The sequence below is a fragment of the Mercenaria mercenaria genome, chromosome 4, assembly GCF_021730395.1.
Source record: "Mercenaria mercenaria strain notata chromosome 4, MADL_Memer_1, whole genome shotgun sequence".
Taxonomy (NCBI): domain Eukaryota; kingdom Metazoa; phylum Mollusca; class Bivalvia; order Venerida; family Veneridae; genus Mercenaria; species Mercenaria mercenaria.
Window position 1 is genome coordinate 1,674,296 of NC_069364.1, and position 25,488 is coordinate 1,699,783.

Genomic DNA, 25,488 nt, shown 5'->3' on the forward strand with positions numbered 1-25,488 from the left:
GAAAAGAGAATACATTATTATTCTGATTTATAGTAAAGAAATCTTGGAAAGTTTGTTAAGATGTGGATTTTAAACTAATAATCGAAAAAATGACCAAAGCTATCCTGTACACCCTAAATCAGCGCATATGTAAACTATGACTTGGAGAGAAAAAACATGTGAATTTCTATTAAAAGCTGAATGTTTTAAGAAGAATAGATGTTTTCTGTCTGATATACTGAAAAAAAACTACTATTCATAACTTTATCATGACATCACAGTACATTAGGGGTTCTAATTGACCAATCAGAGAGCTGCATTTTCAAGTACCTGCCAGTTTCCACTTGGGTATAGCGAAGTATATTTACAATGAACATATAGTGACTTTAGAAATAAATATCACACTATTTTAGAAATCAAATTAAGATTTTTCACTGCACATGCCCCAGATGATGCTACAAACAACAAAACCTTGAAGTTTCTTTGAAATATAGTATCGATTAAATACCTTTATTTTAGTTAAAAGTTTGCGATTTTACACATGGAGTCTATGATAAAGTCCGAGTAAAATTTAATCAATACCCAAGTGAAATAAGTATCATTCAGCAATGTTTTGGACATGTTAAAATTATGAATTTTCATTTCTTTGAATTTGAATGCAGGAAAAATTAGTTAGCTATCCGCTATACCCTAAAGCACTGTATAGCTTAGCTGTGGATGTTGACTTGTTTACTTGAATATGAAGAACAACAACACCAAATAGTTACCAATTTACCAATGTCGATCAATTTAACAATTTGACATTTTTGCGGGAAAAGCTGCTTTTCTGGTTCCGGGTAGCAATTTTCACGATATTGAATTAGAACGACTCACCGTTTAGATTGGAAAACGTTTTCTGATTTTTCTCTTTTTTCCGTTCAAGAATTCTATAAGATATCTTAATTTGTTTGCTGCATTTTAATTTCCTCAACATGCCTCGTATAATGATTAAGGGTGGTGTTTGGAGGAACACCGAGGTAAGGCAGAAATTGTGTTTTTTTTAATTGCAAGTTTACTTTTAAGTGGGTGGGGAAATAATGCCAACAAAAATAGAAAATTTTTATAGGTTATAACACACTAAATAGTTGTTGTTCTTTATTCTGTATAAAACTGACCTATTTCCAATGGCCACAGCACACATCAGGACCCATTTTAATTGTCTGTAACCTATATTTTCTTGAAGAATAGTGTCGGTGCTAAATAAAAATCAGAAGAAAAGTGGGGGTCATGTTTGATGCAAGAAAAATAATTTCAGTCAAACACACAAACTGCAAAATCAGCTAAAAAATGAGACCCCAAATTATACTGGTGGTCTTTGATCTAAGTTTCCATGACAAATTTTGTCATGTTGATATTTCACTATCAAAATGCTACGTACATGTCAAGCATAGATCTGTCATGTGATTTTACCAAAAAAATTGCAAAGAAAACAAGGAAAATAACTCTACAGAGCAAAAAAACTGAGGACTATTTGTATTCGCCATTATGCGACTACCATTTTTTTTCGCGCCATTATTCTACAGTGCTTTAGGGTATAGCGGATTTTAGGGTATAGAGGATAGATTGATAAATTTTATCTTTAGAATTGAATTATTGTATAAATTTTCATATCATTCTTTCACTGGTATGCAAACATACATTCTGACATGCATTTTAAATATTTGCTTGTTGTGTTATTTTTCATATGCCATCAAATGTGAAATAAAGCTATCCCCTATAGACTAAATCAGTGTATATGTAAAAAACATCAGTGAATGAAAAGTATTTGATAGAAATTTAAAAAGCTGAATGTTTTTGAAAAGAGAATACATTATTATTCTGATTTATAGTAAAGAAATCTTGGAAAGTTTGTTAAGATGTGGATTTTAAACTAATAATCGAAAAAATGACCAAAGCTATCCTGTACACCCTAAATCAGCGCATATGTAAACTATGACTTGGAGAGAAAAAACATGTGAATTTCTATTAAAAGCTGAATGTTTTAAGAAGAATAGATGTTTTCTGTCTGATATACTGAAAAAAAACTACTATTTTCATTTCTTTGAATTTGAATGCAGGAAAAATTAGTTAGCTATCCGCTATACCCTAAAGCACTGTATTTAGTGTCTGTATGCCTATAAGAAAAACTTTTTTCTCTGACACTGTGCCAGTTTCATTTGAAATGTACAAGAACCCTAAATGCATGAAAAAATACAAGGTTTTAGCTTGATATCAACAGTTTCTAAGGTTTTATGGCATTTTCAGTACCATAAGACAAAGCGTCAGATTTTGTCAAAAATAGCTGTCGCGACATAATTTTGAAGCAGTTACCCTAAATGCAGCCTTGTTTTGCCCTGTTTTGACATTTTCTACTCTGATCTACATACAAGTTACACATTTAAGCTGTTAAATATGTTCACTTTTACCTCTGATGGCCAGAAATCAGCTATCAGTCAGTCAGGGGTATAACTGTTTTAAGTTATGTAACCTATTTCAGTTACTTTTTCTTGAAAGCATTTTATAACCTGTATTAGTTATAAGATATTGTTAACTCGGGTAAGTTATTCAATAAAAGTCTTTTTGCTCTTCTCACAAAGTGACCTTTATAGTGAAATTAGTAGCAAACTGTGGTTAATCAAATTCTCTTTTAGTCTGATCATGACCTGATAAGCATAATGGGATGTTAAGAGTTTTATAGCTTTAAAACTCTTGCGTAAAACTTTATCAGCCTTGCGTAACTTTTTTTACTGCAGAGCTGGAAAGATAAAACGTCAAGGATTCAGGTAATAATAGCATTAGTCACATTCAAAATACGGAATTGGCACAGGAGGGCGTTATAATATTTTATGATAACTGAAACAAGTTATGAAAGTATAAGCAATAACTCATATGGGTTATAAACTGCGATAACTTTAAACAGTTACACCCCTGACTGTCAGTAGGCTATAAATACGCAGTTTTTGTAAAAAATACACCTAAAACAGTGAAAATTTGATATTTTTGGGTTTTATCCTCATTTTCAACAAAATTGCAATAAAATTGTCATTTTCTATCAAATTCTAATCAAAGTAGCCCATTTCCACCATCATCTGGCCAGATTTCAATTTTTACCAATGTCATCTTATAGGTTATAACACACTAAATAGTTGTTGTTCTTTATTCTATATAAAACTGACCTATTTCCAATGGCCGCAGCACACATCAGGACCCATTTTAATTGTCTGTAACCTATATTTTCTTGAAGAATAGTGTCGGTGCTAAATAAAAATCAAAAGAAAAGTGGGGGTCATGTTTGATGCAAGAAAAATAATTTCAGTCAAACACACAAACTGCAAAAGCGGCTAAAAAATGAGACCCCAAATTATACTAGTGTTGTATGATCTAAGTTTCCATGAAAAATTTTGTCATGTTGTTATTTCACTATCAAAATGCTACCTTCATGTCAAGCATAGATCTGTCATGTGATTTTACCAAAAAATTGCAAAGAAAACAAGGAAAATAGCTCTACAGAGCAAAAAAACTGAGGACTATTTGTATCCGCCATTATGCGACTACCATTCTTTTCTATTTAGTGTCTGTATGCCTTATAATGCTGATCACTACCAAATCACATAGTAGCCTAGGGAAGTATCAAGTTGTCAAAATAAAGAGTCCAGATCTTCCGTTTTCTGGTGTTTATAGTAGCCAAAATAATTTGACGTTCAGATTGTTTTTTATTTGTGATGGGCAATCTAAACGCAAAACTTTGAAGGACCAAAATAATGGAGGATAAATTCACAGTACACAGTCATGTAAAGATATCGGTTTTATCGCTTGCGCATATCAGCGTGTAGACACGTGATAAACGTTAATCGTGTGTAGTACAAACATAGGTTTAAATCACCAGAAAATTCGTAATTTTGGATATTATTTGATAATTTTTACATAAATCAATGAAGAATTGAATTCCCTTTCGATACATGTAAGTTTTATTTGAATATATGGCAAATTCATGAAATAATCGGTATTAAAACCTATAGCATGTAAAGCACTGGAAGCGACGAAAATTACAGCGGAAATTGCTTCAATTACTTTCATGTGTTTGACGCAAGTGGGGATATTGCCCATATGAAAAAATTATCTCAATATTTCCTAATATCGCGTCAAATTAGTTGGACTAGTGTTTATAGCTGAAACATTTTTCTAGCCATACATATATGAGGCTTCACTGTTTTGCCATATACAGTTTGTGATATAAATACTAAAATAGCATGATACAAGATTTTCAGCATTCCGATAGTACTGTTTTTCTAATAAAACATTGTCTTCTTCATGAAATTGTTCAGTAGAACAAATGAATTGTCAACAACATGTACGACTGACGGCCCGATCAAGGTTAGTCCAACTAATTTTATGCGAGTCGAGATATTGTGATAATTTTTGCAAAGGTCAATATCTCTCCTCCACATACAACATAGGAAGGACCTTTTCTGTGGTGAACCTTCCACAATGATTCTATGCAGCAATTATTAAATCGCATTTTAACTATAAAAAATTACTTTATTTTTATTAGCTCACATGTCACTTTTGTGACAAAGTGAGCTTTTGTGATCGCGCAGCGTCCGTCGTCCGTCCGTAAACTTTTGCTTGTGACCACTCTAGAGGTCACATTTTTCCTGGGATCTTTATGAAAGTTGGTCAGAATGTTCAATGTTGATGACATCTAGGTCAAGTTCGAAACTGGGTCACATGCGGTCTAAAACTAGGTCAGTAGGTCTAAAAATAGAAAAACCTTGTGACCTTTCTAGAGGCCATACTTTTCAATGGATCTTCATGAAAGTTAGTCAGAATGTTCACCTTGATGATATTTAGGTCAAGTTCGAAACTGGGTCGTATGCCATCAAAAACTAGGTCAGTAGGTCAAATAATAGAAAAACCTTGTGACCTCTCTAGAGGCCATATTTTTCATGGAATCTGTATGAAAGTTGGTTTGAATGTTCATCCTGATGATATCTAGATCAAGTTCGAAACTGGGTCAACTGCGGTCAAAAACTAGGTCAGTATGTCTGAAAATAGAAAAACCTTGAGACCTCTCTAGAGGCCATACTTTTGAATGGATCTTCATGAAAATTAGTCAGAATGTTCACCTTGATGATATCTAGGTCAAGTTCAAAACTGGGTCACGTGCCTTCGAAAACTAGGTCTGTAGGTCAAATAATAAAAAAACCTTGTGACCTCTCTAGAGGCCATATTTTTCATGGGATCTGTATGTAAGTTGGTCTGAATGTTCATCTGAATGTTCATCTTGATGATATCTAGGTCAAGTTCAAAACTGGGTAAACTGCGGTTAAAAAACTAGGTCAGTAGGTCTACAAATAGAAAAACATTTTGACTTCTCTATGTAGGTCTAATTCAAAACTGGGTCATGTGCCTTCGAAAACTAGGTCATTAGGTCAAATAATAGAAAAACCTTGTGACCTCTCTAGAGGCCATATTTTTCAATGGATCTTCATGAAAATTGGTCAGAATTTTTATCTTGATGATATCAAGTTCAAAACTGGGTCACATGAGCTCAAAAACTAGGTCAGTATGTCAAATAATAGAAAAAACGACGTCATACTCAGTTCAAAACTGGGTCATGTGGGGACAGGTGAGCGATTCAGGACCATCATGGTCCTCTTGTATAAGTGAAGTACAATTTATTTTTATAACTTCTATATTAATGAATTGCTAATGCTGGTATTCTCAGGGCAACTTTGTTTGATGTTAACAGTATGACTTTTTTACATGTTTTTGTTTTAAAAAATTTAGATTTTCAACAATTTTTACATATTTGCAAAAGACTCATAAAATGGTACATACACATGTTTGTAATGGTGATATATAGTTGTAGTAAAAAATATATTGTATTGTAAAATATCACCATATGTATACATTGTGATACTGTCATCAATATTGTGGAATGAGACAGCCAAAAGAAAAACACTTAGGGGTGGAAACTTTCTATATATCATCACTTCAGCATAAAAATCAGGGTTCGCACAGGCCTTGAAAAGTCCTTGAACTCGATGGTAGTCCTTGAAAATGACAAAAACCCTACAAAACCTGGAAAAGTACTTGATTTTTGAAAAAAACTGCTTAAATTTGACCTTTCACTCCTTGAAAACATTCTGTCCGTAACTTGCCTTTGCAAAAAGAATAAGGCTTTAAATAAATCAGAGAAAATGAAAATAAATTCTTTGAAATTACGCGATTGGGTCACTCAATGATTTCCCAGTATGCTATGATAGTGGTCTACGACCACATTTTATCGATATTTACACAAAATGCTATTTCTACTTTATCACTGTTTGCATATTTCCGTTTCTGTTTATAAACACAGTGAATATTACACGCAGTTTTTTGCTATTTGCGAGTGTTTCCAGTGAATTAAAATGAGTAAGAAAAATAAATGTGTTTACTCAAGTAAGTAGGAGACAAAGGACGAATATAAACAGTGGCTGAAGCCCTATAGTGCAGACAGAACGAAGTGTATTTGTACGTCGTGTGACAAAATTCTTGACATTTCATCAGTGGGAGAGAGTGGGCTAAAAAATCACAAGAGAAGCGTTAAATAACAGCTAAATAGTGAATCACATAAATCTAACAATCCAATTACGTCATTTACAATGGTGTGACAAGTGATGGTTGTTTTATTTTTGCATTACATGATGAAAACAATAAAGTTGTTCAGATTAGGTCGTGGTTTTGAAAAAAAATAGTCCTTGAAAAGTTGTAAAATGTCCTTGAAAAGTACTTGAATTTTGTCTCTGATATTCTGTATGAACCATGAAAATTGAATACTACATTGATTTAAAGAACCACAGTATACCCACTTTTTATTGTGCTGAGGTGATATATATATATATATATATATATATATATATATATATATATATATATATATATATATATATATATATATATATATATATATATATATATATTATTAAGGTTATGTGTTTGGTTTTGTTTATTTTTACTTACTGTGAAATTATTTAGTTTTGTAGGCACAAAATTTCGTGGTATTGGCTATTTTAAACTTTCAAATTTACACTGGATGAATGGGAATTTCATTGCTTGTTTGGATTTAATATCTTGATTGACTCAGCAGTGAAAACTTTGAAAATTAGTCTCCCATAAATGTTTATAATTTTACAGAATGTGATATGATATAATTTCAGGATGAGATTCTTAAGGCGGCTGTGATGAAATATGGCAAAAATCAGTGGGCAAGAATTGCATCATTGTTACACAGGAAGTCAGCCAAACAGTGCAAAGCTAGATGGTAATTAAAGATTGTTTTCTCAGATTCTGACAAATGGTGGAGTAGAACCTGCCTTAAACTGTAAAACAGGACACAAAAATGTATTGATTGAAAATCTGTTCTGTGGGAATGATAATTTTACTCACAATTTTCCCCTTATTTGACTTGGACTGTCTTTAGACAAGGGCTGTGTGATGAAATTTTTGTGTTTATTCAGCCATGAGAGAAATGTGTGACAGAAGATCCTTTTTTCTCGTAAAACTTAGTATCAGAAGTTGGTTTGTAGCTTCCTTGTATGGACTATTTTCAAATGTAGCCACTTGACCTTTCAGAGCTAAATAAAGAAAAATCAATATTTGAAAGGCTTCCATTTTGGCCCGTCCTTTTTGCAGACATCTTACAAGTGCGTCAGAGTATGTTACGTCTTTGTTTTAATGTTATATCACTGCCTCTAACGTACAAGTTAAAATAACTTTAAATAATTTCCCATGGAGTCTTCATAATGTGACCTTTCATCATTCAGTATGTAACATGTATTGAAGTTCATACTGTCAAAGTCAGGTAAGCGGTGTATGGCCATCTTGCCTTTCTTATTTATTTTTAGCTCATCTGATTTTTTGAAAAAAAATAATGAGTTATTGTCATCACTTGAGCGGTTGTCGGCTTCGGCGTTGCCTGGTTTAGTTTTATGTTTAGGTCAGCTTTTCTCCTAAACTATCAAAGCTATTGCTTTGAAACTTGGAATACTTGTTCACCATCATAAGCTGACCCTGTATAGCAAGAAACATAACTCCATCTTGCTTTTTGCAAGATTTATGGCCTCTTTTGTACTTAGAAAATATCAGATTTCTTGGTTAAGTTTTATGTTTAGGTCAACTTTTCTCCTAAACTATCAAAGCTATTGCTTTGAAACTTGGAATACTTGTTCACCATCATAAGATGACCCTGTACATCAAGAAACATAACTCCATCTTGCTTTTTGCAGGATTTATTGCCCCTTTTGGACTTAGAAAATCAGTTTTCTTGGTAAAGTTTTATGTTTAGGTCAGCTTTTATCCTAAACTATCAAAGCTATTGCTTTAAAACTTGCAACACTTGTTCACCATCATAAGTTGACCCTGTACAGCAAGAAACATAACTCCGTCCTGCTTTTTGCAAGATTTATGGCCCCTTTTGGACTTAGAAAATATCAGATTTCTTGGTTAAGTTTTATGTTTAGGTCAACTTTTTCTCTTAAACTATCAAAGCTATTGCTTTGAAACTTGCAACACTTGTTCACCATCATAAGCTGACCCTGTACAGCAAGCAACATAACTCCATCCTGCTTTTTGCAATAATTATTGCCCCTTTTGGACTTAGAAAATCATTTTCTTGGTTGAGTATTATGTTTAAGTCAACTTTTCTCATAAACTATCAAAGCTATTGCTTTAAAACTTGCAACAGTTTTTCAACATCATAAGTGGACACTGTACATCAAGAAACATAACTCTATCCTGCTTTTTGCAAGAATGATGGCCCTTTTTAGACTTAGAAAATCATGGGTAGGACAATATTTCTATTACACAAAAAAAAATCAGATGAGCGTCAGCACCTGCAAGGCGGTGCTCTTGTTATACCTATATATTTACTAAGTAGTTGCATGTACAACAAAGGGATTATATGCTGTGTTACTCTGCTACTACATACAAATAAACTCGTCATTCTCAATGGAAAATTAAGCAATTGTATAAAACCATTATTTTTCAGGTATGAGTGGCTGGATCCCAGCATTAAGAAGACAGAATGGAGCAGGGAAGAAGAAGAAAAATTGCTACATCTGGCTAAACTTATGCCTACCCAGTGGCGTACCATAGCCCCTATAGTAGGACGTACAGCAGCACAGTGTCTCGAGCATTATGAATATTTACTGTAAGTAAAAAAAATAGTTTTAAAAAAGTATACATGTAATACAATATATTTATTTCTCATGGCAAGCATGCTTGTCTTTAAAAAATGCCATTTTAAGAACAAATTTTAGTCAAAATGAGTGTAGCATCATCTGTATGTTAATGTGGAAGTTTGATGATTTTACATTTGCTTAGTCTTGATCTTGTCTAAAAATAGTTCTGTAAAAAATAGTTCTGTTGAAAATGTTGAGTGAATATATAACATTAGTTATTTTTTTACAGAGACAAGGCACAGAATCGTGATGAGAGTGAGGATGACCCTCGGAGGCTTAAACCCGGAGAGATTGACCCTAATGCTGAAACGAAGCCAGCCAAGCCAGATCCTGTTGATATGGATGAAGATGGTAAATATTTGATACTCTGAAACGCCACTCGCTTTCTTGAGCATGGATGGCTTTAGCACCTGGACCACTATAGCATGGATGGCTTGAGTACCTAGTTCAGCTCAAGCATTGATATCATGAGTACTTGGGATTGCTTGTGCATAATGGCTTAAGGACCAAGGACTATTCCAACAATTTTTATTGCTTTCCCCAGCCATTTTCCTATGTTTGGAGTGCCCTAAACTCTGGATGGCAGGTAGCCTTTTGTTCAGCCTCTTAAGGTCTTGAGTGATCTGTGTTTTACTGTTTATGTTTCATTAAATTCTGTTCTTATTTGACAATGATTGCAAAGGGAAAATTTAGCATAATGAAATTTATGAGGCAGAAATTCACACCTAAAACATTCAAGAATACAGACCAAGTAGGGGTGGAATGAGACTATAAAAACTTGCTATAGGATAGTGCTACTATAATGATAATAATGTGCCTGGATTTGTTAACTACTGGTTCCTAACGAGGAAGCTTGGAACAAGTTAAAAAGTATAATTGATAAAGAGAGACTGATAGGTACTTAGTTAACTACTGGTTCTTAATGAGGAAGCTCTCAGTTACAGGCCAGGAACAAGTTAGAAAGTGTAATAAATGATAAAAGACTGATAGGTAAACTAATCTCAGATACATAACGGAAAAAGTGATGATAATGCTGTTGACAAATTGAGCGAAAAAACATTCTTGTTTAATTACTGCTGACTGGCTAATTCAATATGGTTTGAGAATGCTGAAAATGAAAATGATTGAACTAGTTTTTAGCTCGACTATTCGAAGAATAGGGGAGCTATCATACTCGCCCCGGCGTGTGCGTGAGCATCACACAAATGTTAAAGTTTGCGTACCACCCCAAATATTTTCAAAGTCCATTGAGATATTGCTTTCATATTTTGCATACTTGTTTACCATCATGACCCCAGTCTGTAAAAAGAGGAGGCAACTCTGTCAAGCATTTTGACTGAACTTGGCCCCTTTTCGACTTAGAATAAATGTTAAAGTTTGCATACCACCCGAAATATTTTCAAAGTCCATTGAGATAATTATTATTGCTTTCATATTTTGCATACTTGTTTACCATCATGACCCCAGTCTGTAAAAAGGAGGAAGCAACTCTATCCAGCATTTTGACTGAATTTTGGCCCCTTTTCGACTTAGAATAAATGTTAAAAGTTTGCGTACCACCCAAAATATTTTCAAAGTCCATTGGGATATTGCTTTCATGTTTTGCATATAACCCCAGTTTGCAAATCTATCAAGCATTTTGACTGAATTATAGCCCTTTTTCGACTTAGAATATGCTTATTGTAATGTTAAAGTTTTACTCATTGCTTATATTATACTATCAAGCACTGAGAATAGTCGAGCGCGCTGTCCACTGACAGCTCTTGTTGTATTGCTTTCTAGAGTTGGAAATGTTGTCAGAAGCAAGAGCAAGATTGGCAAACACCCAGGGTAAGAAAGCAAAGAGGAAAGCTCGTGAAAAACAGCTGGAAGAGGCTCGTAGATTGGCTGCCTTACAGAAACGTAGAGAACTCAGAGCTGCTGGAATAGAGTAAGTTGTTTTTGCTTTGTGCAGTAAAATTTTACTGAGAATGAGTTTAACCCTTCTCGTGCTGGACAGGATTGATTCTGCCTTTGCGACCAGCATAGATCATGATCAGCCTGCACATCCGTGCAGTCTGATCATGATCTGCACTGTTCGCAATTCAGTCAGTATCTTTTTGGTAAGCACCCCTTTTAGCAGTTAATTGTGCTGTCCAAATTGAAAGATAGACAAGTTCATTATAGAAATTTAGCAGGGTAAGGGTTCAAAGGTTTCACTGAATTAGAACAGTTCTCTTTAGTTTCATTGACACCAAGTGCAGTATTTTCAAATTCAGGTCATTGCTTTGAAATGACAAAGAAGTAATTTGAAATTCATGATGTTTATGTTTTAGAATAAAGAAGAAGGCTAGGAGGAAGAGAGGTGTAGACTACAATGCAGAGGTTCCCTTTGAGAAGAAACCAGCACCTGGTAAGTGTCAAGTGAAGGTGGTTATTCACATTTTCCCACAACATACCGTTAGTGAAATGCCTTCCTGCATGACTAAATTCCAAAATATTGGCCTGAATGTCATGCTGCCTAGCTATTTTTCTATACTACCTAGCTAAATTCCATACTGTTTAGTTAAATGTCATACTGTCCTGCTAAATTCAATCCTTCAAGGCTAAATTTCCATACCACTTAGCTAATTCATACCTCTGGACTAAATGCGATACTTACTGGTTAAATTCCATACTATTGGGCTGAATGTCATACTGTGCAGCGAAAAGTCAAACACCCTAGCTTTAAGGTTGCCAGAATATAAACTGGTTAAAGAAACCATTTCGTTTTGAGACAGGCTAGTAGAAATCAAGCATTGTTACCTAAAGTTTAAGTACTAGCCCTTAGTCTACTTTTAGTGCCCTAATAAACAGTACTGACTTTCATAATGTAATTTTTTGTGTGCCTGTTTTAGGATTTCACGACACATCTGAAGAAAACTATGATCCCTTGGACCCAAATTTCAAGCGTCTGAGACAGCAAGATCTTGATGGAGAGAGAAGAGATGCAAAGGAGGAGGTAACTGCTCATGGAGTTTTCATTCTTTGTAGGGAAAAGATCTTATATTAATGACTGTAGGATTTGAAACCTTGCTTGGTGTGTAGAATTCTTCCATTTGGTCTAAGGAGGGTCAATAATCCTACTGAGTTGCTCATTTGTGCCTGAAATAATGTCTGGAGGGAAAATGGGGTCTCCCTTCACCATAAAAAGCTTGAAAGTCACCATATAATCTATGATTGTGTCTGTGTTATATAAAATCCAAGAAAATAAAGCAGTTGGAGGTACCAGTGTTAATACGCTGGAGCTGAATGGATGGATTATGGTTCATATCAAATTCTGTTACATGTAGGATCCATTCCGTGGTTTATGACATGTTTCACACATTCCATGACTGTCCTGTGACATGTTTGACACATTCCATGTCTCCTCTATGACATTATTGACACATTCAATGTCTGTCCTGTTACATGTTTGACACATTCCATGTTTGTCCTGCTTGTGTTTAACACTCCATGTCTGTCCTGTTTCATGTTTGTCCAGTTACATGTTTTACACATTCCATGCCTGTCCTGTTACATGTTTGACACATTCCATGTCTGTCCTGTTATGTGTTTTACTCTCCATGTCTGTCCTGTTTCATGTTTGTCCAGTTACATGTTTTACACATTCCATGCCTGTCCTGTTACATGTTTGACACATTCCATGTCTGTCCTGTTATGTGTTTAACACTCCATGTCTGTCCTGTTTCATGTTTGTCCAGTTACATGTTTTACACATTCTATGACTGTCCTGTTACATGTTTGACACATTCCATGTCTGTCCTGTTATGTGTTTAACACTCCATGTCTGTCCTGTTTCATGTTTGTCCAGTTACATGTTTTACACATTCTATGACTGTCCTGTTACATGTTTGACACATTCCATGTCTGTCCTGTTATGTGTTTAACACTCCATGTCTGTCCTGTTCTATGTCTGTCCAGTTACATGTTTGACACATTCCATGCCTGTCATGTTACATGTTTGACACATTCCATGCCTGTCCTGTTACATGTTTGACACATTCCATGCCTGTCCTGTTACGTGTTTGACATATTCCATGCCTGTCCTGTTACATGTTTGACACATTCCAAGCCTGTCCTGTTACATGTTTGACGCATTCCATGCCTGTCCTGTTACATGTTTGACACATTCCATGCCTGTCCTGTTACATGTTTGACGCATTCCATGCCTGTCCTGTTACATGTTTGACACATTCGTGTCTGTCCTGTTACATGTTTGACGCATTCCATGCCTGTCCTGTTACATGTTTGACACACTCGTGTCTGCCCTGTTACATGTTTGACGTATTCCATGCATGTCCTGTTACATGTTTGACACAGGGTGTCTGCCCTGTTACACATTCCATGTTCGTTCTGTGACATATTTGACACATTCAGTGCCTGTCCTGTTATATGATTGACACATATCTTGTTTGACCCATTTCATATCTACCCTGTTAACCACTTTATGTCTGTCCTGTTACATGTGACCCATTTCATGTTTGTCCTGCACATGTTTGACCCACTTTGTTTGTTCTGTTACATGTTTGACCAATTTCATGTCTGTCCTGTTGAGTTAGGTAGTTTTGAATGTATAATTTATTTTTCAGAGAGAAAGAAGAAAAGATAAAGATAAACAGAAGAAAAGAAAAGAGAGTGACTTACCAGGACATATAGCGGGACAAAGCAAGTAAGACTGAATGATATATTACTGCATATATAACTTTGGTTTAAATGTTAATTAAGAAATGCCATATGAAATAAGTCCCAGTTTTGTTCAGACTCTTCAGTGTTATCATACGTGTTTCTTTTTAGCTCATCTGATTTTTTGAAAAAAAATGATGAGTTATTGTCATCACTTGAGCGGTTGTCGGCGTCGGCGTCGGCGTTGCCTGGTTAAGTTTTATGTTTAGGTCAGCTTTTCTCCTAAACTATCAAAGCTATTGCTTTGAAACTTGGAATACTTGTTCACCATCATAAGCTGACCCTGTATAGCAAGAAACATAACTCCATCTTGCTTTTTGCAAGATTTATGGCCCCTTTTGTACTTAGAAAATATCAGATTTCTTGGTTAAGTTTTATGTTTAGGTCAACTTTTCTCCTAAACTGTCAAAGCTATTGCTTTGAAACTTGGAATACTTGTTCACCATCATAAGCAGACCTTGTACATCAAGAAACATAACTCCATCTTGCTTTTTGCAAGAATTATTGCCCCTTTTGGACTTAGAAAAGCAGTTTTCTTGGTTAAGTTTTATGTTTAGGTCAGCTTTTATCCTAAACTATCAAAGCTATTCCTTTAAAACTTGCAACACTTGTTCACCATCATAAGCTGACCCTGTACAGCAAGAAACATAACTCCATCCTGCTTTTTGCAAGATTTATGGCCCCTTTTGGACTTAGAAAATATCAGATTTCTTGGTTAAGTTTTATGTTTAGGTCAACTTTTTCTCTTAAACTATCGAAGCTATTGCTTTAAAACTTGCAACTCTTGTTCACCATTATAAGCTGACCCTGTACAGCAAGCAACATAACTCCATCCTGCTTTTTGCAATAATTATTGCCCTTTTTGGACTTAGAAAAATCATTTTCTTGGTTGAATATTATGTTTAAGTCAACTTTTCTCATAAACTATCAAAGCTATTGCTTTAAACTTGCAACAGTTTTTCACCATCATAAGTGGACACTGTACATCAAGAAACATAACTCTATCCTGCTTTTTGCAAGAGTGATGGCCCTTTTTAGACTTAGAAAATCATGGGTAGGACAATATTTCTATTATACAAAAAAAATCAGATGAGCGTCAGCACCCGCAAGGCGGTGCTCTTGTTTTATTACCATCTAACTTTTCACTGGCTCCTTTTGGAGGGCTTTGTGATAATACTTGGATCTTCATACTCCAAGGTTGTGGGTTTGGGTCGCAGTAAAATTCACATGTTCCCTGATAATTATAAGAGAAGCCTCTGTGGCCAAGTGGTTTAAGGTCGCTGACTTGGAATCACTTGTCCCTCACATCTCCTGGTACTGAATCCCACTTAGGGTGTAGAAATTTTTCATGTGAGGAAGGCATTCATCTGACTAACAGAAGTTCATTGGTGCTATCAAGATGCTCACCTGATGAAGTAATGCATTGCAGAGCACAAGGGGTCTTTCTCCACCATTTAAAACTGAAAAGTTGCCATATGACATAATTGTGTTTTAGTGACGTTAAATTTAATTGTAGAAGCTGCACTTCACCTTTATTTGTTTCCTGGTCCTGTTCTTCATGTGGAGAAACTGTGACACATTTACTGGTATTATAGCCAGGGAACACTGAAAGGAGACTGGCTATCTGGCTACCATAGAAAACTGAAATAATGTAGACCAGTACGCAAAGTGTTCAACTGAAAAACTGCCATTATGTAACACAACTGGTTTATAACTGTTTTTTATTTTGCAGTTTCCAGGAGCCAATTAAGAAAAGGAGTAAACTTGTATTACCATCACCCCAGATCTCAGAGGCTGAATTGGAAGAGGTAGGTCACTGAAGTATTTTATCTAGAATTTCTGATTTTTTAGCTCGACTATTCAAAGAATAGTCTAGCTATTCTACTCACCCTGGCGTCGGTGTCGGCGTCGGCGTCACACCTTGGTTGAGTTTTTGCATGCAAGTACATACAGCTATCATTTAAAGGCATTTAGCTTTGAAACTTATTTATTCTTTTTCTAGGTCAATTACCAACCTCACTGGGTCAAGTTCCATAACTCTGACATGTATTTTGAGCAAATTATGCCCCCTTTTGGACTTAGAAAATTCTGGTTAAAGTTTTACATGCAAGTTACTTTCTCCAAAACTAATGCAGATATTGAATTGAAACTTCACATGTGTCTTTGGGGTTATAAAACTAGTTGATAGCAGCAAGTCCCATAACTCTGACCTTCATTTTGGGCAAATTATGCCCCCTTTTGGACTTAGAAAATTCTGGTTAAAGTTTTGCATGCAAGTACATACAGTTATTACTAAAAGGCATATAGATTTGAAACTTATTTTTTCTTTTTTTAGGTCAATAACCAACCTCACTGGGTCAAATCCCATAACTCTGACATGTATTTTGGGTAAATTATGCCCCCTTTTGGACTTAGAAAATTCTGGTTAAGGTTTTACATGCAAGTTACTATCTCCAAAAAAAACTAATGCAGATTTTGAATCGAAACTTCACATGTGTCTTCGGGGTTATGAAACTAGTTGATAGCAGCAAGTCCCATAACTCTGACCTTCATTTTGGCCAAATTATGCCCCCTTTTGGACTTAGAAAATTCTGGTTAAAGTTTTGCGTGCAAGTACATACAGCTATTACTAAAAGGCATATAGATTTGAAACTTATTTTATCTTTTTCTGGGACAATATTTCGAATAGTCGAGCTTGGCTGTCTTACGGACAGCTCTTGTTTAGGAGACTTTTCATTATTCTTGTAAAACAGTTGCCAAGATCAAATATTATGTTTGTTATTTTCAGTAAGATCATTACAAATATTGTGACATGGTATGTCTATGAAATCTTTATTAGTGACACATATATATGTTTAGTTTCAAAATAAATTACAAAACAGTGGAATGAGAAAGTGAAATAAATAAATCATAATTGTAGACTATGGAATGGTGCTATATATCAATGCATCTATTTGTAGTTTAGTTATTTCTGTTTTTGATATTGTATGAGTGAAATTTTTGATATTGTATGAGTGAATGAAAATCAATGTAAAACCTGATTTACTGACTGCTTTTGATATTTCTTAGTAAGTTTGGTAGAAATGAACCAGAGTGATAAGTTTGGAAGTATTTTACAGGTGGTGAAGGTAGGATACGCCAGTGAGAATGCTCGAGCCCAAGCCGAGGAGTCCGGCATGCAGAATGGAGCTACACAGAGTTTGTTACAGGACTACTCAGTCACACCAGGTAGCTCTGTACTGAGAACACCAAGAACACCTGCCCTCGCTTCTGATGTTCTTATGCAGGTATGTTTATAACTTTGTCAATCAAAAATAGCTGCAAAAACATTCATGTTGAATTGTACACTTCTTGTCTTCATATTAAGTAAAATTGTATTCTGAGGAAAGCAATGTGGATTAAAAAAAATTTGGCTTGATTTCCTATTTAACAAGTTATTCTACTATGATTATGCAGTTGTCTAGTTAAACAATACACTGTGACCCCGTTATAACGCTGTCATCGGGGTCCAAGGTTCGAGACCCGCGGATCTAGCGGGGTTAAATTTATAACGCGGGTTGATCGTATCAGCGGTAAATGCAATACCCCACCCATCGGTAATGTATTAGACGTATTTTGGACGCTGTTTTATGTTAATAAGAAATAAGAATCGTATAAACGGGACATTTATTAACCTTAAATGCTACTGAAAAATACATTAAAAGAATTATAACGCTGTGTCATCTTCTCATTTTGTGGTGATTCTAAAAGAAAGTTGAAATTGTTTATCCCGGAAGTAAACATGTATAATGCTGTGTGAGGAATGCGCTGTCATGAGAATTACATACGCAATGCAATTGCACTGGGGGTTTATGTAACTAAAAGAGAAAAAACGCGGACAGTCTTAAAAAAAATAATTTTGAATACATGAAGAAAATCGATAAATAAGATAGAAAATTGTTAAATCGCCGTCGTTGATATACGATATTAAAAAGGGAGAACATTCTCAATATGGCTTTCAGTGCGTCGAATCTTCGCAAATTCCGACGAACCGAGAATGATTATTATGAAAAATGGCTGCATTTTATTACAAAACTGGGCCTGTTGTTCGGTTTTTATTCACTCGAGTGTTAATGTCATCCACTTAATTGGTGCAAACTTAAACGGTTTGATAGTTGACTGACCGATCTTCCACGCTTGTTAATGCAAACAATCTAATTTTGACACGGTACTGATTGCCTAATTGTCACAGGTCTACATGTATTGAAACTTTAACAAAGGCGATACGCAAACAAGTAAGCTAGCAGACGATAATTGATAAAAATCAATAATCGTCACAGTTGTCATGGAAAGGTGTTAATGTACACGTACATGTAGTTTTAACGCTGGTTATGATCAAATTAAATAACATCCGCGGATTTTTTTTTTTTTTTTCTGATTTTTGATTTTTTTTACCCTCTAAAATTTGGGAGCCAAGACGATACAGCGTTATAACGAATACCGCGGTATATCGAGAAGCGTTATAACGGGTTTCGAGTGTACCTTTTTTGCTGTATTTAAGAAGAGAGAATTCTATAGGGATATTGTCCCTTCATTATTATTTTTAATATAACTTTGTTTAAACCTTCATTAGTGCTTTAAATATAACATTATTTTAACAAATTGATTCAGTACAAATGTAATAAATAAATCTTTATAAATAATTTATAGACTGAAAAAATCTTAAGATTCTGTGAAATCATTTAATTTCGTGGGCATGAAATTTCGTGGTTTTGGTCAAAACAGCAATTTCGTGGGGATATGAATTTGTAGATTTCAACTTTTGAACATGAAATGAATGGGAATTTTACTTGTTTGTTGGGAATTAATTCCGTGGATTTACTTAACCACGAAATCCACGAAAATTAGCCCCCCACGAATATTAATGATTTCACAGTATTGCATCTTTTAATAGAAATAAAATGAATATAAGACAGTGAAAGTGTGATCTATATATTGCAGGAAGCCCAGAACATAATGGCTCTTACAAATGTTGACACACCACTGAAGGGAGGCCTCAATACGCCCCTGCATAACTCTGACTTCAGTGGGGCTACACCCCAGCAGAGGAACATCCAGACCCCGAACACCGTGCTCGGAACACCTTTCAGAACACCAGGACCTGGGGAGGAGGGAGGTAAGCTAAATAACGAAATATCATTAACTCTTCCTGATTGAGGTGTGCATTAAATTAAAGAGATTGGTGTAGCTTGTTGTCATGAATGCAGAACATAATCATAAGTCATATGACCTCTGTATGTCTTCATCCATTTTTATGCCCCCAGCATCTACTGATGCGGGAGGCATATAGTGATTGTCCTGTTCGTCTGTTCGTTCATCCGTTCGTCCGTCCGTACGAGGTTAACCAAATGGGACTGTTTCGTCTAGCATCAATACCCCTTACTAGAATGACTTGATACTAATGCAGATGTAACCTGTGACCATTCCTCATCTTCAGACATCACCTGACCTCAGTTTGACCTTGACCTCATTTTGGACTTAGGTTGCTTTATATGGGTCATCTCTTGGTTAACCAAATGGGACCATTTCGTCTAGCATCAATACCCCTTACTAGAATGACTTGATACTAATGCAGATGTAACCTGTGACCATTCCTCATCTTCAAACATCACCTGACCTCAGTTTGACCTTGACCATGACCTTGTTTTGGACTTAGGTGCAAAATCTAGCGACAAGGATGCCATTGGGGGCATCAAGCGTTTATTGAACGCAGCTCCTTGTTTACATCAAGGGCAGATTTCAAAAATTAATTTAAGAAATATAAATGCATATGAACTACAAACAGAAGAGTCCAGTTGTATTTGCAAAGAGTGCAAGAAATGTAAGTAAACAGTGTGTAGTATTTATAGGGTTAAACCCATTTTACACTTATTCTATATATGAATAGAAGCCAGTAGAGGATGCTGAAAACATTGTATGTCATGTTCACTTGGTGAAAAATACTGTGATCTTGCACTGAAATAAATTTCTTTATAGTACGTTTTCAAGCATTTTAATATGTCTCATCACTTCTTTGTATGACACAGTTTTTTGTCATTTTCAGGTATGACACCACATGGAATGACCCCTATGATCACACAGAATGGGCAACCTGGTGTCACGCCCATGAGAACACCTATGAGAGATAAACTTAACATTAATCAGGGGGATGACTTTGAATCAGGAACTTTTGAACAGGTATATCCCTAGTTTTCAACAGTTTAATTTGTTCCGAGTTTGGGGTAGTACTTCAGTAAATGCCCATTACAGTCTCAAATTACAAATGTAGAAGTATCGGGTTTGATCCCGCTTGAAAATAATATTTTGTACGACAATTTATACAAGTTGATTGTCCAACTTTATATAGTGTGAAACTTTTGTCTGTTATAAAGGATTATTATTCATTTGATGTAAAAGATATACTGTTAAAATGATTGATTTAGGAATACATTTAAAGGGCATAATAAGTTTAATGTAGAAGTGCAGGTCACACAATCTATTTATTTTATCTACAGTTTATTGGGTTCTAGCCTATCTAGAGTGAAAGTTGTGCTTTCAAAACAACAAATGCTTGTTTAGGATGTGGACTACAATGTACGAATATCACAGCGTCAGTTTTGTTTTGTAGTTTAGCTATTATGTGATAAATTTATAAAAGCAAAATTATTTTAACCTTCAGCCTGCTGGCTACAATTGATTTTGCCTTTGCCACCAGTGCAGACCAAGATCAGCCTGCACATCCATGCAGGCTAATCATGGTCTGCATTGATCGCTATTCAGTCAGTAAATTTTCAGAACACCACTTTGAATAATAAGTAGTACTGCCAAAATTGAAAGATGGACCAGTCCATTTTAGAAATTTAGGAGGGTTAAGGTTAACTAAGTGTATTTTCATTGATTTCAGCAAGACCCAAGAGATCAGTTGAGGCGAGGGTTAGCAGGACTACCACAGCCGAAAAATGATTTTGAGATTCTGGTTCCCGAGGACATGAATGAGGACCTAGATGAAGCTGGAGACCAACATCAGTATATTGAGGACCAGGCAGAACTTGATGCAAGATCTGAAGCAGATAAAAGGGCAAGAAGTATGTACCCCACCCACCTATATATTTCTTGCTTGTTTTCTCCTTGCATTAATAGAGTTGTCTACCTGTTGTTTGAGCATATAAGTAAAGAAGGGAAGATACAATACTCTAAAATCATTTAACTTTGAGGGCATAAAGTTCCATGATTCTGGTCAAAAACAAGCTGTTTTATGCAAATATGAATCCTGCAGTTTCAGTGTTGGAAGACAAAATGAATTTTTGAGATGTAATTTGGTGGATTGACACTACCACGGAATCCATGATAATTAGTGCCCCATTAATATAAATGATTTCATAGCATCTCAGTCGTCTCAAAGTTTCATATATTTTGGTCCAAATAGCTATTAAATTGAATTTTTCTGATAACTTTGTTCTTAATTAAAATATTTGGAATGAAGCTATATACATGTACAGTGTTTGTGTTAATTCCAAAATTTTACTCCAGAACCTTGGTGAGTCTGTGGACTTTTTCTTAACCCTAGTATGGTTTATCATTCAGTAATCGTTAGTTAGATTCATTGTATACTTTACTCTCTTTGTAATACTTTCAGTGGAGAAAGAATTGAAGTTACAGTCTCACTCTGTACAGAGAGACCTTCCACGACCATATGATGTCAATGAAAATATTTTGAGAGATGTAGGACCCGGAGACCCTCCCTTAACTGACCTACAGAAGGTATATACATATATATGCTGCTTTCTTCCTTTACTTTAGAAACTTTCTTTTTTCTTTTGACAATACTGATCATTTTGCACATGTTACTAGTATACTTTTTAGCTGATTAGTGAAACCTTCACAACTGATCTAGAGGTCTCTGACTTGGTATTTGCAAGAGGAGGCTGTTCTCTGTATTGGTTTGCATTATACAAAATTTCTGAATGGCTTGCATGTCAAAAATCTAAAGTTATTGGTCTAAGGTCACAAAGACTAAGGGCCAATGGGTTTGAATATTGACCAGCAAGAAAAGTAGTCTCTTAGGACTAAGATTTCACAGGAAGATTATATGCTTTCATTTCTGTCAAAAAAAAATTGAGTCCAGCAATTATAACTTTGATTAAATGATTCATGTGAGGGAATGTATTTAAAAAAGAAAAACATTCTTGCAAAACAGGCCGAGGAGCTGGTGAAGCGTGAAATGTTGATCATGTTGCATCACGATGCAGCCTACAATGCCACAGAAGCTCAGCTTGGGATCACACCGGGCTCCAAGAAGAACCAGCCCAGTCAGAAGAGTGTAGCTAACCAGGCCGCACATATTGCTTTCCTTAAAGAGCACCCACTACAGAAAGTTTCAGAGGAGGAGATTGAACAGGTAAATAACAAGACTGATAGGTTATAAGAAGTAGTCATTAATCGATGTTGCTTGGCATCAACCATATTTTTCAAACATACGTGGCCAACAGAACTCTCAGAAAGAAGAAAACTTTAAATGACCCCATTTTAGCTCACCTGTCACAAAGTGACAAGGTGAGCTTTTGTGATCGCGCGGTGTCCATCGTCCATCCGTGCGTCCGTCCGTAAACTTTTGCTTGTGACCACTCTAGAGGTCACATTTTTCATGGGATCTTTATGAAAGTTGGTCAGAATGTTTATCTTGATGATATCTAGGTCAAGTTCGAAACTGGGACACGTGCCGTTAAAAACTAGGTCAGTAGGTCTAAAAATAGAAAAACCTTGTGACCTCTCTAGAGGCCATATATTGCACAAGATCTTCATGAAAATTGGTCAGAATGTTCACCTTGATGATATCTAGGACAAGTCGAAACTGGGTCACGTGCCCTCAAAAACTAGGTCAGTAGGTCTAAAAATAGAAAAACCGTGTGACCTCTTTAGAGGCCATATATTTCACAAGATCTTCATGAAAATTGGTCAGAACGTTCACCTTGATGATATCTAGGTCAAGTTCGAAACTGGGTCATGTGCCATCAAAAACTAGGTCAGTAGGTCAAATAATAGAAAAACCTTGTGACCTCTCTAGAGGCCATATTTTTCATGGGATCTGTATGAAAGTTGGTCTGAATGTTCATCTTGATGATATCTAGGTCAAGTTCGAAACTGGGTCATGTGCGGTCAAAAACTAGGTCAGTAGGTCTAAAAATAGAAAAACCTTGTGACCTCTCTAGAGGCCATATATTTCATGAGATCTTCATGAAAATTGGTCAGAATGTTTACCTTGATGATATCTAGGTCAAGCTGAAAGTGGGTCACATGCCTTCAAAAACTAGGTCAGTAGGTCAAATAACAGAAAAACCTTGTGACCTCTCTAGAGGCCATATTTTTCATGGGATCTGTATGAAAGTTGGTCTGAATGTTTATCTTGATGATATCTAGGTCAAGTTCGAAAGTGGGTCACGTGCCATCAAAAACTAGGTCAGTAGGTCAAATAATAAAAAAAAAACTTGAGACCTCTCTAAAGGCCATATTTTTCATGGGATCTGTATGAAAGTTGGTCTGAATGTTCATCTTGATGATATTTAGGTCAAGTTCGAAAGTGGGTCACGTGCCATCAAAAGCTAGGTCAGTAGGTCAAATAATAAAAAAAACCTTGAGACCTCTCTAAAGGCCATATTTTTCATGGGATCTGTATGAAAGTTGGTCTGAATGTTCATCTTGATGATATTTAGGTCAAGTTCGAAACAGGGTCATGTGCGGTCAAAAACTAGGTCAGTAGGTCTAAAAATAGAAAAACCTTGTGACCTCTCTAGAAGCCATACTTGTTAATGGATCTCCATAAAAATTGGTCAGAATGTTCACCTTGATGATATCTAGGTCAAGTTTGAAACTGGGTCATGTGCCTTAAAAAACTAGGTCAGTAGGTCAAATAATAAAAAAACCTTGTGACCTCTCTAGAGGCCATATTTTTCATGGGATCTGTATGAAAGTTGGTCTGAATGTTCATCTTGATGATATCTAGGTCAAGTTTGAAACTGGGTCAACTGCGGTCTAAAACTAGGTCGGTAGGTCTAAAATTATTAAAATCTTTTGACCTCTCTAGAGGCCATATTTTTCAATGGATCTTCATGAAAATTGATCTGAATGTTCACCTTGATGATATCTAGGTCAGTTACGAAACTGGGTCACGTGCGGTCAAAAACTAGGCCAGTAGGTATAAAAATAGAAAAACCTTGTGACCTCTCTAGAGACCATATTTTTCATGCGATCTTCATGAAAATTAGTGAGAATGTTCACCTTGATGATATCTAGGTAAAGTTCAAAACAGAGTCACGTACCTTCGAAAACTAGGTGAATAGGTCAAATAATAGAAAAGCCTTGTGACCTCTCTAGAGACCATATTTTTCAACGGATCTTCATGAAAATTGGTCAGAATTTTTATCTTGATAATATCTAGGTCTAGTTCAAAACTGGGTCACATGAGCTCAAAAACTAGGTCACTATGTCAGATAATAGAAAAAATGATGTCATACTCAAAACTGGGTCATGTGGGAAGAGGTGAGCGATTCAGGACCATCATGGTCCTCTTGTTGTGAACTAGTTAATGGATCTTCACCAAACTTGGTCTGTAGCATCCTTGTATAGACCTCTGCCAAGCTTGTTTGATTGGTTATGCTTAGGTTATAAGAAGTAGTCATTAATAGATGTTGTAGAGACCATACCATAGCTCTTCGCATACTTTGATTTTTCAAACTAAAGTGATTTTTACAAGTGCACCGGTTACGATAAAAATGTAAACAACGGACTCTGTCTATGAAACTTTGAAATGAATGAATGACAGTCGATCTTAATCATAATACTGATTGACAGTGAATGCTAATGACTCCATGTGTTGCAGAAAGGTATTTAGTTTGTAACTGTAATTTCCCATTAATTGAAATTCTCTCAAAACTGGTAAAATAATTACTTATATTTGGACAAATCTTATCGTCTTTCCCGTTCGGCAGCTGCAAAAAGGGCAAATAAAAAATATTCAGTGTAAGTAATATTTCACTGGTACTGCCAGTTAGTAAGTTCATACTCTGAACAACACGTCAGAGAAATTTGGGCAGATTTGACCGATTATGACGTTGGCAGCATTAGATTATATTTTTTCTTTACACAAAAAATGCCGTTAGGTAACAAAGCGAATACGCCGATAATCCGGAGTTCACCGATTATTGTTCCAGTTCACGCAATGTAATCCAGCAATTAAACTGCATAGCTATTAGCTACTGCTGTTATAGGGAAGTGGTAGAGTGTCTGCTTTAGGTGTAAGAGGTCCTGGGTTCGAGTCCCAGTTAGAGCTTAACTATATAGATTCTGCTAAAGCATAGTTTTTCTGTTAATAGACTGTTCCAGATGTTCTAAATTTTTAGCACACAGTATCATGGATCAGTATTTAGCAATCCAGATCAAAGCTGAATGTTAAATCAAATACACCCAATTAGAAAATATTGACTATATTATGTCCCTTTGATGTTTATGCTCTCCATTTTCAAGAAGAGTTACATGTCCTTGATCACAA

The 25,488-nt window shown here is 35.5% G+C and overlaps 1 protein-coding gene across 1 annotated transcript in view; it reads left to right on the forward strand.

Annotated features, from left to right (window-relative positions):
- The first annotated feature begins 843 nt into the window (after positions 1-843).
- Positions 844-25,488, forward strand: part of LOC123550799 (cell division cycle 5-like protein) — a 38,530-nt gene continuing 13,885 nt past the window's right edge. The window contains exons 1-15 of the mRNA XM_045339185.2: positions 844-995; positions 7,200-7,303; positions 9,029-9,190; positions 9,451-9,572; positions 11,004-11,151; positions 11,537-11,613; positions 12,098-12,201; positions 13,832-13,911; positions 15,658-15,733; positions 17,045-17,212; positions 18,906-19,080; positions 20,008-20,141; positions 20,848-21,028; positions 21,580-21,704; positions 22,141-22,341. Of these exons, the coding sequence (XP_045195120.1) occupies positions 951-995; positions 7,200-7,303; positions 9,029-9,190; positions 9,451-9,572; positions 11,004-11,151; positions 11,537-11,613; positions 12,098-12,201; positions 13,832-13,911; positions 15,658-15,733; positions 17,045-17,212; positions 18,906-19,080; positions 20,008-20,141; positions 20,848-21,028; positions 21,580-21,704; positions 22,141-22,341 (1,902 nt within the window). The 5' untranslated portion in view covers positions 844-950. The remainder of the gene's footprint in view (positions 996-7,199; positions 7,304-9,028; positions 9,191-9,450; positions 9,573-11,003; positions 11,152-11,536; positions 11,614-12,097; positions 12,202-13,831; positions 13,912-15,657; positions 15,734-17,044; positions 17,213-18,905; positions 19,081-20,007; positions 20,142-20,847; positions 21,029-21,579; positions 21,705-22,140; positions 22,342-25,488) is intronic.